This window comes from Acomys russatus, chromosome 21 (genome assembly GCF_903995435.1).
Source record: "Acomys russatus chromosome 21, mAcoRus1.1, whole genome shotgun sequence".
Classification (NCBI taxonomy): Eukaryota; Metazoa; Chordata; class Mammalia; order Rodentia; family Muridae; genus Acomys; species Acomys russatus.
The window spans coordinates 9,503,127-9,518,373 of NC_067157.1; the positions used below are offsets into that span (position 1 = coordinate 9,503,127).

Below are 15,247 nucleotides of genomic sequence, written 5' to 3' on the forward strand. Positions count from 1 at the left end.
CAGGGCGCGTGGTCAGCTCTGCCTTAACAACGATCTGCTTCCATCTTGGTTTTGAGTCTAGGATTTCTCGGATTGGTCTGCTATATACATTTAAATGTTCAGGCCAACTGGCAACCCATCTGCAGTGCTGGTGGGTTAGCCAGCATTTTCCTGGTTGTCTGCAGCTCATCTTTAGTAACGTGTATTTATTCCTCAGCCACCTGTAAGTGCACATAATGTTTAGGATTTTATTTAAAGAGAAAGAAAGCGAACTGGAGATCCCGAATCAACACTTAAGATGCAGGCAATTTTAGCCAGAGTTTAAAACAGGATTTTTTGATTGATTTTCTGGTTAAGGGTATGGGGAAGTGCCAAATTTTTCAATTCGTTTACCCTTCCCCCAACTCCCAATTCTTAAAGATCTTTCTCAGATGTTTTTCTATGCTGGGTAGGAGCTGTCTCCTAGGTGCAAGGAGTCTGTGGTACATAGTTTATTTCTTTTGTGACAGCTTGACATCAGTTCTCCTCCTATGGTCAGTGTTAGGTACAGGGGCTATTTTAGGGCCCCATGGGGAGGGCGTGAGAGCCATGTGCTCACTGCGGCTGCCTGTGGGTGGGGAGCGCTGTGAGGTAAAGCACTGTAGGTCACAGAGGGCAGAGTGTGTGCTGTGTGCTGCCCCCAGGAGGCAGAAGGGATTCCAAGTCTCCTCTTGCAGTCCAAAGACAGGCCACCAGGGCCGCCTTTCACAAGAGAAGACACATAACCAGTCTAAAAGATTGGTGAAGGACCACAGATGCCTGGCACATGCCTTTTCATCCCAGTACTCAGAAGGCAGAAGCAAGTAGATCTCTGTGAGTTTGAGGCCGGCCAGTCTATGTAGTGAGTTCCAGGTCAGCCAGGGCTATATGAGAGAGACCCTGTCTCAAACCCCCTCCCATTTAAAAATAATATCACAGGCCTGGGGGGTTGAGAAGTGCATCAGCGTGCTCAGAAGTCATTGTTCAGGCTCTACTTTGTTCCATCACAGTGGAGTCTCCAGAAGCCTCAGTTTCCATACCCCAGAGTAAGGGTGGCAATCTCTTCCTGGCTTTAGGCCGGTTTCTCTCAGATGGAAGGTAGCTCCCACAGTAGCTAGTGCCTGCTGTTGCCACTACTAGAAGTGGCCACAGACCATTCTGTTTGGCAGTGACCTGTCCCAGTTAAAGTCATTTATTTATAACTTGTGAGACCCATAAAGTGCACGCCTATTGAGACATCCCATGGTGACCTGAGGAAGTCAAGCCTGCCAGGCTCCAGGAAGCTCAGGCCTCTTACGGTAGCATGCTGCCTGTCTGGGCTCTGGTTGGCTGTAGTTGCCAATAATTAGTTCTATTTCCAGCTAAATTAGAAAGTCGGAATGAACTGGTTATTCAGATCACCTTCTCAGGGATATTAAAAGCCTCTCCGGATTCATCTTCATTTTGCTATTTCAAAACCATGTAATTGCAGTGTGAGCATGCGCCGATGTGTTGGCTTAATAAAAATCCTGTAGAAGTAGAGTGCTGGTCTCAGAGACTGAGAAAGACTGAGGGATGGAGAGCTGGGTTTTGAAGGAACTTTTTTTTTCTGTTGTGAAATTGTGGGTCTGTGAACTAGTGATTTGCCATTTGTGTACTTTGTTGTTGCCTTGTTTTTGTCTTTTTTGAAACAGGTTAACTCTGGCTGTCCTGGATCTCACTCTGTAGGCCAGGCTCACCTTGAACTCACAGAGATCCACCTGCCTCTGCCTCCCAAGTGCCGGGATTAAAGGCGAGCAGCACTACGTCTGACTTTCTTGGTATTTAAGGTTTTGGTTTTTTTTTTTTTTTTTTTTTTTTAATTATTTGCTAAGAGGTACTTTGTCTGTTTCAGGTGGGTTGGCCTGGGCAGCAGTAGATAACCTCTGTATAGGTCTGGGGTTTGTGAGTGAGGATACCTTTCAGGGCAGGGATAAGAGCCCAGGCTACTTACAATGAGGCCATGGCCCCCAGAATCCCTTGCTTAGCTTCTGGTCTCTGGATCGTAGATGAGCCATCCAAGCACAAGTGCAGGAACAGCCTTCCAGGAGACTGCTTCTGTCTGGCCTATTTTGTGCTTCGGGCTCCTTGGGAAACATATTTGAGCATGGTGGAAGGAAAGACGCCACAGTCACAGGACAGAAGCAGTGAGGGGAGCAGTTGGTGGGGGCTGGAGGCTGCACACGGCACAATCTGTCACCCCGTTTGTTGATCTCGCATGCCATCCTTCAGTTGGCAAGGCTGCTGCCAGGAACCACCCCCTCCCTTTTTCCATCTGACGGCAGGGAGAGAGGCGCTGCCGCAACTGTGTTAACTCTTCACACCCCACCACCCCACAGCCACTTCAAACGAACCGTCCACGTCACGCCGGGGGGGGGGGGGGAGGACCCACACAGATGTTAGAACCAAAGCTGTTTAGATGTGGCAAGGAGCCAGGGGGAGTGTTAGAAAGAGTAGCCCTTGCTCTATGCAGATGAATTCATAGGATCCTGGCAACTGAGGTTCCCTGGGCCAGACAACCCAGGGAGAGGGGAAAGGAAGGAAAAAAAGAAAAAGACAAAGACAAAGAAACAAACACCGAGTGAGCATTCTTCACCGTGCAGTGGTTGACATCTGGGAAGTAAATGGCTCGGTCCTGACAGTGATTTAGCCAAGATGAGTAAGCTGTTAAGTTCCTCAGACGACATTTTAAATCGTTTACAATGTCTTTGCTGTCTCTTTTCATGTCGCCTTGTGGGGATGGGAGAACTCCACCAGGGAACACTCAGGTGGCTGGTGTGAAGTGGGGAGGAGCTAGCTGTCTCCTCTTTGCCCAGATGGCAAAGACAGAAGTTACCATGTCTAGTGACTCGGCCCGTGTGTGTGTGTGTGTGTGTGTGTGTGTGTGTGTGTGTGCGCGCGCGTGCGCGCGCACGCGCACGCGCGCACGCGCATTGAGCTTTGTGTGCAGGTTCGTTTTGTTGTTGTTGTTTTATCAACTTGACACAAGCTAGGGTCATCTGGCAAGAGAGAGCCTCAACTGAGAAAATGCCTCCCTCAAATTGGGCTATAGGCAAACCTGTGGGGGCATTTTCTTAAGTGATAATTGATGGGGGAAGTCCAGCCTACTGTGGGTGGTGACACTCTTGGGCTGGTGGTTCTCAGAGGTCTAAGTGGCTGAATTTGAGCCCGAGAGCAAGCCAGGAAGCAGCATCCCTGCTTAGCCTCTCCTTCAGTTCCTGCCTCTGGGTTCCTGTCCTGACTTCCCTCACTGATAGACTGAGGTGTGGAAGTGCAAGCCACATAAACCCTTTCTTTCCCAAGTGGCTGTTGGCCGTGGTGTTTATCAGAGCAGGGAGGGAGAGGCCTAGAACCCCTGCCAGCACACCTGAAGGTCCATGTGTTGATTCCTTGCGCTGCTGCTACAATCAGTATTAACCGCTATGACGTAGAACTTGTACAGGGTCAGTCTGACGCATATCAACATTTGCAGAACTTCTGCTTCCAGACACTGGCTTGGGAAATAAGAGGCAGAAGTTTCTGCCAAGGAACTGAGTTCTTGGAACTGCACCGCCCCCCCCCCCCCCCATCCTGCTTTTCTGTTGCACCTGTCCTGAGTGTTAGAGATTGGTCTCTTCAGTTCCTTACTTTGAGAGACAGCGCCTTCGGCATCAGGAATTGCTTAAAGGAACTATGCAGTGGGATTTGAGGGTCTTGGTGAAATCCCATGCTTTACTGTAGATTTAAGGCCACAGGCTTCAGCTTCTTTATAGAATGTGCATGGCCAAGCATCTCAGGCACCATGAGATAGATTGTCTTACAGAGACCCAGCCCTGTCCACACAGCAGATGCGCACAGCCAGTGCTCCATGGCACGGCAGGGGTCATCTCAAGTTCGTTTGTGATGGTTTTGCTGCTCGTTGGCACCTCGCTTCCTCATTCCTTCTTACTCCCCTTTCTCCCCAAAATGTTTAGTGTGTGTGTGTGTGTGTGTACAGGCATATGCATGCCATGGCACACATGTGGAAGCTGGAAGCTAACTAGTTTCTCTCCACCTACAGTTCAACGGATTGAACTAAGGTCCTCAAGCTTGGCAGCAAGCACCTTTATTTATTGAGCCGTCTCTCTCTCTCTCTCTCTCTCTCTCTCTCTCTCTCTCTCTCTCTCTCTCTCTCTCTCTCTTTCTCTTCCTCTTTCTTTCCTCTCCATCTCTCTCCCTCCCCCTTCTCTTTCCTTCTTGCCTTCTCTCCCTCCCTTCCTTCCTTCCTTCCTTCCTGTGTTTCAAAGTCTGACTTTGGCTTTGAACTTACAGTCTTTGTGAGTGCTGGGACTCAGGTATGCAACCCTAACTCCCAGCTTTGAGTATCCTTTTTTTCTATACTCCTCTGAATCCGTTGGGTCAGCCCAGCAGTTAGCTAAGATGTTGGTGCACTGTAATTACACTGTGCCTGTGTCTCACTCTTTCAGTCTCATGATCATCACTAGGGGTCCAGAGACCCTGAGCCTCCTGTGTCTCTAGCTAGAATTCATCTCCTTTGCTGTTTTGCTCTTTGCAAAGATGTTTCCCCTCGTAGATTAGCCTGTGCTTGTTAGGTAGACTGTAAGCGGTTCAGAGCACGGTCATGTTGGTCTCTGTGTGCGCACCCCCAGTCCTGCCCATCTAAGCCTTAGCTGGGAATGAACATCTTCTTTCCAGAGGTGGAGCAGAAGCAGGCTCTCCTAACTGGATGACTGCTGAGTGCTTTGACTTGAACTGTCTCTGAAAACAGCCGCAGCCACCACCACCAACCACTCCATCACCAACCACCCCACCACCAACCACCACCCATAAAACCCCACCACCAACCACCATAACCACCACCACTACCACCATCAGCACCACCACCACCACCATCACCACCACCACCATCACCACCAACAACCATCACTACCACCACCACCACTGCCACCGCCTCTGCCACCAATCACCACCACCACCCGGAGCTCCAGGCTTCAGTCCTTGCCACAGTGTTGGGCTCTGCCCCTTCTGCATGATGGCAAGTGGCTTACAGCTGTGCCAGCAGCCACACTGCTGCTCTGCCAGAGCCAGGGACATTTCTTCAAGAGCAAGCAGGGACAAGTTGACACTGGCACATTTGTTGCCTGCAAATCAAAAGGTGTCCTTTGCCCTCAATCTGCCTCTGACTGTTTGGCACTGCCAAGGCCCTGTGCTGGACCTCAGGATCCTACCTGTTCCTTTACACCTTGTTGAAAAGGTGCCTAGACTTCAGCCCTGTCCCCTTCGTTAAGGCCAAAGTAACTACTAACCTGATCAGGAAGCAGAGTGGTGGGAACGCCCCTGGTTAGTGGCGGAAGTCCCTAACTGTTTGGAAGCGGCCAGGGCAGAGGAGAGAAGCCGACGGCTGCTGCGTGTGAGGACCCCAGTATCCAGGAAGCTCTGGGTCCAAGTCTAGTTCTGCTTGCACTAGCCCGGCGCCCTGAGCATCACACCTGGCCCAGTGACAGCCCTTAGCAACGTCTCTGTTATCGCTCCCTTCCCTGAGGCCTCATCCACGCATTCGCCATCCTGTGTACCATGGTCAAATTAAGTGTGCCATGCAGCTCACATGGCCTCAAGTGGAAGGTGGTGACCTTCAACTCATGACCCTTCTGCCTTTCTCCTTGGTGCTGGGATTACAGGCAGGCAGCACCATGCCCAGGGAAGCCATGCTTACCTCTGTATCTTGAATTTATATTTCTCGTTTTAGGTTTTTATTTTATCATTTTTTCTTCTACTTTTCCCCTTCATGTTGTTTCTTCTTCTTCTTCTTCTTCTTCTTCTTCTTCTTCTTCTTCTTCTTCTTCTTCTTCTTCTTCTTCTTCTTTTTCCTCTCTAGCCCAGGCTACCTGAAATTCACTATGTAGCCCATTCTGGCCTTGAACTCAAGGTAATTCCCCTGCCTCAGCCTCAGAAGTCCTGATCTTACTTTTTTTTTTTTAAGAACAAGTTTAGAGCCTTGGGGTTGGGGTTTCAGTTGATAGGTACTTGCCTAGCATGCACAAAGCTCCGGGTCCAATTCCCAGGACAAAATAAAATAAAATGGATTTGGCACCACACACCTGCAGTCCCAGCACTCAAGAGGTGGGGGCAAAGGACCTGGAGTTCAAGGTCATCTTTGGCTACGTAGTGAGTTCAAGGCCAGCCTGGGATACATGAGAACATATTTCAGGAAAAGCCAATAAATAAGAACATCTATCTATTATATGGCACATATACAGAAAAGTGCATTTACACACATGACATATATGATGTACAAGCCAGCAAACAATTTTATTTTAATTTTTTAAAAACCCATTCTGTTACTTTGTGTCTTTTTATTGGGGATTTTTTGGTTGGGGTGGGTGGTCTGATGTATTTTGATGTTAATTACTGCTTGCTTAATTAAGTAACCTTTTGCCTAATAAAAAGCCATCTCGCCTGGGCAGGCAGGAGATAGGTGGGGCTAGGAGAGAGAGGAATTCTGGGAAGAAGAAAGACCGCCACTAAGGGGAAGGAGAGAGACCTGAAGGGAAGAGAGGAAGGCCGCCATGGGTTAGATGGAGGAGAAGCACATGGCTGGCGTGGATGGAGAATCCAGCTCAGATTAAAAAAAAAAAAAAAAAAAAAACATTAGCAAGTATTTGAGATTATGGATGGGAGGTAGCTTGATAGAATTTATTAGAAACAGATGATATGGGACTGGGGCAGGTGTCACATACGTACACCACTATGGGACGTAGTGTAGAGGATTAATGTCTGCCCTGCCCCAGGTTAACTAAGGCCATTTTAAAATATAACAAGTGTCTGCGTCTTAATTAATTGATTACTAGCCAGGCATACTGATCATACTGGTAATACTGATAAATTAAAAAAAATAATGTTTTATTAAATATTTTTATATATACATTTATATTATTACACACATATACAATAAACTTCCTACAGCAAGAAGAACCATGAAACAATCAGGAATTATATATATGTTGCATTCATAGTGTTTTGGCTATTTGTAGAAAACATCTTTCCTATCTTGGTGAATCTAAAATTCTGAATGTAAGTCAATATCATATCTCCAGCAAACAATTTTAAGTGTCAATCACGTAGCCACCACTTACTTCCAGAAGTAACAGTCACTTTTTTTTATTATGGGTCCCTCAGTAGCACAGTGGTTTTAGATGTGGGCTACATGAGGAGACCGTGTCTCAGACAGACAGACAGACAGACAGACAGACTGACCTTGCTTCAAGCATCAACAGTGCTAAAACCAAGAAGACCTGCTGTGACCAGTTCCACTATAAGGAAATGCTCGACTTTTGAGTGACCTTCTTCTGTGGAGAGTTTGGGATATTGAGGCGTGAGAGGAATTTTATTTTGTGTGTGTGTGTGTGTGTGTGTGTGTGTGTGTGTGTGTGTGTGTGTGTGTTAAAGAATTTGGATGCTCACGAAATCTATTAGCTTCACAATGTGGACTCACATGACATATTTAGCTCACTCAACTAATTGTTTCCAGGTTTTTAAAAAGACCACCCACATTTTGAGATGAAGGCTCTCAGGCCTGGAGGAGTCTGTCAGTCCTTCTGCATTCATTCAGGGCCACCAGGCGCTTCTAATCTCTTCTGTCATTTTGCACCCATCTTAGGACTCAAACGCTGCAAGAGACTTTGTACAAGCCAGATGTGGTCCATTTTCCTATTAGTTAAGTTGTGCATAAATTAAACCACACTGTATTCTTTCCACTGACTGCTCCAGCTCCTTTATGCTTGTAATGCTCTGTCTTTTGTTTATTGCAGGATTTAGTAATTCGAGTTGTTTTTATCCTTGGCAACCTGACAGCGAAAAGTAACCAGGCCCGGGAATTATTCTCCAACGAGAGTGGGAGCGTTGAAACCCTGCTCACACTGTTTCAGAACTTCTCCCAGCCTGAGGGGCACTCACCGAGGCCGGGGCTTTCAGGAGCCAGGCCAGAGGCAGAGGCCGAGGATGTGCTGATCAAGCTGACCCGCGTCCTGGCCAACTTAGCCATTCACCCGCGCATTGGCCCCGTGTTGGCAGCCAACGTGCAGGTGGTGAGCCTGCTGCTGAGTGTTCTGGGTGAGAGCTGTAGGCCCAGGACAGATCTGCGGGAGGGCTGTGGTGAGGGTTCGGCTCACTTCTTTTTTTTTAAGATTTATTTATTACTATACAGTGTTCTGCCTGCATGTACACCTGCACACCAGAAGAGGGCACCAGATCTCATTACAGATGGTTGTGAGCCACCATGTGGTTGCTGGGAATTGAACTCAGGACCTTTGGAAGAGCAGGCGGAGCTCCTAACCTCTGAGCCATCGCTCCAGCCCTCAGCTCACTTCTTAAGGAATCTCCTTAGCTTTCCTGTGAAAAGGAAAAACACTTTTGGGGGTTGGGTCACTTTGTAGAATGCTTGCCTGACATACACACGGGCCTAGGGTTTAAGTCTCCAGCTGAACTTATCCCACGTTGAGGTGGCCTTGTCTGCAATCCCAGCACTCAGGCAGCAGAGCGAGGTTGAAAGCCTGCCTGGGCTATATGAGACCTGTCTCAAAACCAAACCAAACCCACCGCCACGAAACTGGGAAATTCTAAAATTTCCCAGAATCAGTCCGTATGAACAGAGTTCATCCTCTTTTCCAGTTGTCGTGTTACCTGTGGTCGTGTCCCCCCATCTCTCATGTCCCACCTTTCTAGTTTACTCTGTCACAGCAGAAATTGATTCTGATCTGTGTGCTCATGTGCCTGTGAGTATGCCATGTACACAAGTGTTTATAGAGGTCGAGGATGGGGGGACGTCAGAGACCCCAGCTCTGGAGTTACATCTGGTTGTGAGCTGTCAGACGTGGGTGCTAGGATCGGAACTCCGGTCCTTTGGGAGAGCAGCGAGCACTCTGAGCTTTCAGCCGTCTCTCCAGGCTCCCACATCAGAAATGTATTTCTTACATATCTGGAGTTCACAGTCCACCTGGAGAGATAGAGGGAGGTAGATCAGGAGTTCCAGGTCACCCTTGGCTATACAGTGAGTTTAAGGCCAGTCTGGGCTACATAAAAAGAAAGAATGAAAAAAGAAAAAACAAACAAATAATCTCCTCTAAATGACTATGATGATAAATGAACAAAATTTTAGCTTAATACATGTGACCTTCAGTAATTTTTGTCCCTATCTCTCCCTCTACCTCCAGCCCCATTTTTATTTTTAATTTTTTTGTTGTTTTTGTTTTTTTGAGACAGAGTTTCTCTGTATAGCCTTGGCTATCCTAGACTCGATTCTGTCCCTGGAGAGAACTCATCCTCTGGCGCTAGCTGGGGCCTTCTCGTTCCCTGGGTGCTTGTGTGGTCTTTCTTTGGCGGGAGCTACCATTGGGATGGGGAGAAAGTCTGTCTCTCTTCTCTCTATTTTTGGGGTCAAAAAAAAAAAAAAAAAAAGAAAAAAAAAGCAAAGAGGAGGTCCAAAAGAGTAGGTCTTGATGGTCTCTCTGTAGGCCCTTGGGCCCTTTCCAATGAAACAACTTTCATATTAGACTGTCTCTTACTCCTGGGCCAGCACACACTGGCAGTGAAATGTTTACCACATGAGCCTTCAAAAGATGCTCATCCAGACCATAGGATGATCACTTCTCAGTGCTGAAGGCCTGGACCCTGGAGTCAGTAGGGCTTTCCCTCCTTCACAGTGGCATCTCATCTTCAAGGGCACTGCTATCTGCCCATGTCTAAGGGGTGATGCTATCGGAGGCTCCCAGTGCTCTGCACGGTGGCCCCAGCATCAAGAGATGGGTCTGGGAGCCTCTCTGTGGCACACGCCTGTAATCCCAGCACTCGGGGAGGCAGAGGCAGATGGATCGCTGTGAGTTTGAGGCCAGCCTGGTCTACAAATCGAGTCTAGGATAGCCAAAGCTATATAGAGAAACTCTGTCTCAAAACAAAAACAAAAACAAAAACAAAATTAAAAATAAAAATGGGGCTGGAGGTAGAGGGAGAGATAGGGACAAAAATTACTGAAGGTCACATGTATTAAGCAAAACATTTGTTCATTTATCACCATAGTCATTTAGTGGAGATTGTTTGTTTGTTTTTTCTTGTTTTCATTCTTTCTTTTTATGTAGCCCAGACTGGCCTTAAACTCACTGTATAGCCAAGGGTGTCCTGGAACTCCTGATCTTCCTGCCTCTATCTCATGAGTAATGGTTTTACAAGTGTATACCATCTCACCTGCTTTATGCAGTGCTGGTAATCAAAGCAGGGCTCCGCATGCCGGCCAAGCCATCTACCAACTGAGCTGCTATCTCCAGTCCCTGTACATTTATTTGGAGCCCCAGGAAATACCTAAAGTTCAAGCGCTGGGTCCAAAAAACTGGGCATGATGGGTGCACTTGTAATCCTGGCACCCAGGAGGTGAAGGCAGGAAGATGAGTCAGAGGTGGGGCAAGGCTGGGGTGGCAGATGCCATGCGAAGCCATCTGTTGTGTTTGAAAGACAGAGCTAATGGTGAGGCATGGATAATGACCTGAGGACCACTCTGCTGGGAGGTAGGGTATGAGAACTAGAGTCAGCCCGGAAGCCAGGGCAGGTGGGTGGGTGGGGTCAGGGACAGCTCAGGTCCCTGTGGTCTTGTCCCCTTCGCTGCAGACGCAGGGCCCCACCAGACTGTTCTAGACCTGGCTGTGGGAACCGAGTTAGCATGTCCCACATTGCTGCATCTCTCTGCAAGCAATCATGGCATGGGTGGTAAAGGTTTCTCAAGCGATATCTCTGGTGGAGCCCCTACACCCAGCGTGTTCCCCAGCCTCAGCTTCTGTTGCCATGAATGTGGCATCACTGGATCTGCAGGGCCAAGCGTTTCTGACTCCCTGGTCACTTGGTTTCAGAATCCAAGTCACTGGGCGACTGCGAGGAGCTGGTGATCAATACCACAGCAGCCATCAACAATCTGTCCTTCTACCAAGTGAAGAGCTCCGTCCTGCAACACAGAAAGCTGTATGTTGCTGAACGTAAGGCTTAGGGTCGGGCGTAGCTTCATAGGTGCCTATTCGTAAATGCTGGGCGTGGCTTCACGGACACTCATTCATAAGCACCCCTGGAGGAGTTACTGCGGCAGCTCTCCCGTGCCATGTGTAAGAACCTTGAACATGGGAGTGATTTGGTTCTTAGTTTTTATTGAAATGTCCCATGGTTTTTTTTTTTTTTTTTTTTCTTTGCACCATTAAGAAAATGTTCAGTTTTCAGTTATCTGGTAGGAAATTAGTTTTCATTCACTTTTAAACACAGTTATAGGAAGAAATACAGAATACTGTTAGCAGTGTAAGCTTAAAAATGTGCAAGGCTCCCAGCACTCCAGAGGCAGAGGCTAGTAGACTTCTGGGAGTTTAGGGCCAGCCTCATCTACATTGCAAGTTCCAGGCTAGCCTTGGCTGTGTCAAACAAATAGTAAAAACAACAACAACAAACCCACATAGACAAAAATCACACACACAGTAGTACCACCTCTGGTGTTGCGTATGCACATGCATGTATGTGGTAATGGTAGAGAGTATAAGCAGTGTTTGGACATTATTATAAATTTACTCACTTTCTCTCTCTGCCAAACCCAGTGCTCTTAAAGCTCCTCGTGAGTAACAACATGGATGGGATCCTGGAGGCTGTGCGTGTCTTCGGAAATCTCTCCCAGGACCATGACGTCTGCAATTTCCTCATGCAGAAAAATGGTGAGTTAGTGACAGTTAATATGCTAAGATTCTTGCCAACAGTCAGCTAAGTGACTTGGAACCTTCGGCGATTAGAGTGACGTTTCTGTTTTGAGATGAGCCGTACTTTACCTTTGCCCCATATGGGGGACCGCACAGGATGCTGGTATAGACCAAGTGTGTGTTCACAAACCCAGAGAGTGCCCTCTTGATCAATAAGGGGGGTGTGGGTGTGGGTGTGTTCGCGCTTGTGCATGTGAACGTGTGTACATGTGTAGGAGCATGCTCGAGGGAGTTTGTGCACGTGTGCATGTGAAGGAGTGTGCTTGTGTGTGTGCGTGTGTATATGTGCTGGGCATGTGTGCATGTGCAAGAGCATGCTCATGTGTGTGCACACGTGTGTGTGCGTGCATGCATGCATGCGTGCATGCTCCTCAATGCCTGCATGTATGAGAGCATGTTTGTGTTGTGTGTTTAGTGGAATCTGCACTCATTATTTCTAGTCCAGGGGATAGGCTAGCGATTGCTTTCATTTACACACTAGACTGTGTCACACTTTGCTTGTAACTACTACGTGTCCAACAACCAAAAAGACAGCTCCAGGGAGCATAATGTATTATGTTTTATAAATATGCATGCTTATACAATGCAATGTTCCACAGTGATTCATTCATAGATAGGCATGAGTTAGACATAGGTCAGCACAATTAACCAGAAACACGTAATGTAGAAGTGAAAAAGCCAGTTATATATAATAGAAAATAGAAAATAATATGCTTCCCCCTAGCCCTCAGGGAGCAGAGGCAGGTGGATCTCTGTGGATTCATGACCATCCAGGTCTATATAGTGAGTTCCAAGCCGGCTAGGCCTCAGTAAACAAGCAAACAAAACAACCGCCCCCCCCCCAACACTCACAAAAGCTGCCTAAGGTATTATGTATTTATATTGATGTAGTAATGACAGAGAATTTAAACAGTGTTTGGAAATTATTGACTCCACATTTAAGATAGGATTTACCACTTAGAGGGTAAGAGGCATCAAAAGATATTTGCTTTATTATATATTTATTATATATATATTATATATAGATTTACTTTATTCTTTTTTTAAAACTTTGTCCAAATTGATGAATGAGAATTGCATATGCTGATGAAATATAACCTGTTTTGGACACAGTGCTCTGACTGTTAAGCTAGCTGGGTGGCAGGTATCCAGATGTTGATTTGAACCATACAGAACAATAGTTTTTTTTTAATTGTCTAAGGCTGGGGATCTCTCAGTGAGTGCTTGCTTAGCAACACTCAAGGCCCTGCATTCTGTCCTCTGACTGCATAAACCTGGTCTGCTGGTGCCAACAGAGGCAGGAGAATCAAAACTTCACCCCCGCCCCCAGCTACATAGCAAGTTCAAAGCCAGCCTTTGACCAAAAGCAACTTGAGGAAGAAGGGGTTTATTTGATTTAAATATCCTGAATCACAGTGCAGGTGCTGCTGCAGAGGCCATGGAGGGGTCCTGCTTACTGCCTTGCTCCTCTTGCTTGCCCAGCCTGCTTTCTTAAAGCACCACGGCCACATCACCAATTAAGAATGGCCCCCAGGCTTGCTAGATCTTATGGAAACAGTTTCTCAGGTGACGTTCCCTCCCCTCAGGTGACTATGGTTTGTGTTGAGTTGAAGCTGGACCATCCAGTACACTAGGGTACTAGAGACCCTTTCTCAAGTGAAACACACCAGCCCTGCGAACAAAAGATGCCTAACTGCGCTGATGATGGCAAATCTAGATCAGGCAAATACAGCTGCAGCACCAGCAAGGTGCAGTCCCTTATGCCTGTGCCCTGAGAGGACTAGCACTTGGCGGTGCATCCTTTGGGGTCTTCAGGATATTATAGGCATGGGATGTAGCCGTGGTCAAGCTCACTGTCAAGCGGTCCACAGGTCTGCATGTATAACAGGGTAGCCACTGTGCTCAGGTGCTTGGTAAATGGGACCTGGATGTTTCCTCGCCTCATCCACTCCCTGATCCCTTTGCTGGGCCCCTCCTTGAGGATGAGAAGACAGGACTTACAGTGTGTTGTCCCATCTCCTAGGAAATGATTGGCCCACAGCTTGCACTGTCCCTGCACCAGCAGCCCTGTGCTGCGCTGGCCAGTTCCTAGCGGCCTATGAATATCTTGTGTTCTGGAGGCTCAGAAAGATCTCATCAGGACGGAACTCCGCCGCCCCAGGCTGTCCATTAGAGTTAAAATTGGAGGTCTAAAAAGGCCTTTAAGAACAAGCAGAGGGAAATGTCACCCATGTCCCACCAGCAGGGACTCATCTCCCTGGAGAGGGAGCTGCTGTTGGCTCAGTAATGGCAAGAGTAGGGCCAAAGGCTGTGGGAAGCAGGAGTGGGTCATCACACTAACCACTGTCCCCTGTTGCAAGCCACGCCCTCCCACTTTCTATCCTTCTTCCACGCCCCGCCCCCCAACCCATTGTAAGAGTAGCTGCAGCTGGGATGCAGGCCTTCCTTCTCTGGTCTGCCGGCACTCATGGGTCTGTGTGGTTCTCTGCCCTCCCAGTCCACAAGTTCATGATCGCATTGCTGGAAGCCAAACACCAGGACATTTGCTTTTCTGCCTGTGGGGTCCTCCTGAACCTCACTGTGGATAAGGACAAGCGTGCCATCCTGAAAGAAGGCGGTGGCATTAAAAAGTAAGTTCCAAGGCGTGAACTCCCGAGTCCCAGGATGGTGGCGACATGTTTTTTTCTGGGAGGTTGGGCCCGTCATTCATTCCACTAGGGGAGTGGGGCTAGAGACACGGGGGTTAGAATCTCCTGGACGCTTGCCACAACTTAGAGGTGCATAGGGGGAACTTTGTAGTCAGTCAGATTTGTAGGCATGAACTTAAATGATAGGTCTATGGAATTCAGAAGGCTAACCGTCATGCCAACAGTGTAAAGCTTACAGATTCTGGCCCCTTAACGCTTCGCCTTGACGTTCCTTACTCAGGCTGGTGGACTGTCTAAGAGACTTGGGTCCCGGCGATTGGCAGCTGGCCTGCCTGGTGTGCAAGGCCTTGTGGAACTTGAGTGAGAACATCACAAACGCATCCGCATGTTTTGGAGACGAAGTCACCAACACACTTCTAGTCCTCTTGTCGTCATTTTTAGGTAAGGGGCCCTTACCTCAGATCTGTGACCTTTACCAACCAGAGGCAAGAAAACTGTGTTCTCTGGCGTGCTGTGGGAAAGACTGGCGCCCAGCCGCAGAATCTGAAAGGTGATGGTAACGTGGAACTCTCCTAAAGAGTTTCTGAAAGACACTGAGTGCCGTGGTCCGAACAGAAGGATTTCTAACTGCCTGGAACTGGAGCCAGCATGATTTTTTTCTTTGCCCACCCCCTCCATTTTCCTTGATTGCATAAATGTCAGCAGCCTTGTGCCTTTGCTGTTTGAAAGCATGTAGACTCTGTCATAATTAGGAAAATATGTTTTGAATTAAGCCACGCTTTCAACTGAATATAATTAGTGATGCTAATTATCACACGGGAAGGGTCTATAAGA

The 15,247-nt window shown here is 47.7% G+C and overlaps 1 protein-coding gene across 1 annotated transcript in view; it reads left to right on the plus strand.

Moving 5' to 3' along the window:
• Armc2 (armadillo repeat containing 2) overlaps positions 1 to 15,247 on the plus strand; it is a 109,847-nt gene that overhangs the window by 86,642 nt on the left and 7,958 nt on the right. Inside the window, exons 13-17 of the mRNA XM_051164313.1 lie at positions 7,803 to 8,103; positions 10,887 to 11,009; positions 11,610 to 11,723; positions 14,263 to 14,395; positions 14,694 to 14,854. Coding sequence (XP_051020270.1) covers positions 7,803 to 8,103; positions 10,887 to 11,009; positions 11,610 to 11,723; positions 14,263 to 14,395; positions 14,694 to 14,854 — 832 coding nt within the window. The remainder of the gene's footprint in view (positions 1 to 7,802; positions 8,104 to 10,886; positions 11,010 to 11,609; positions 11,724 to 14,262; positions 14,396 to 14,693; positions 14,855 to 15,247) is intronic.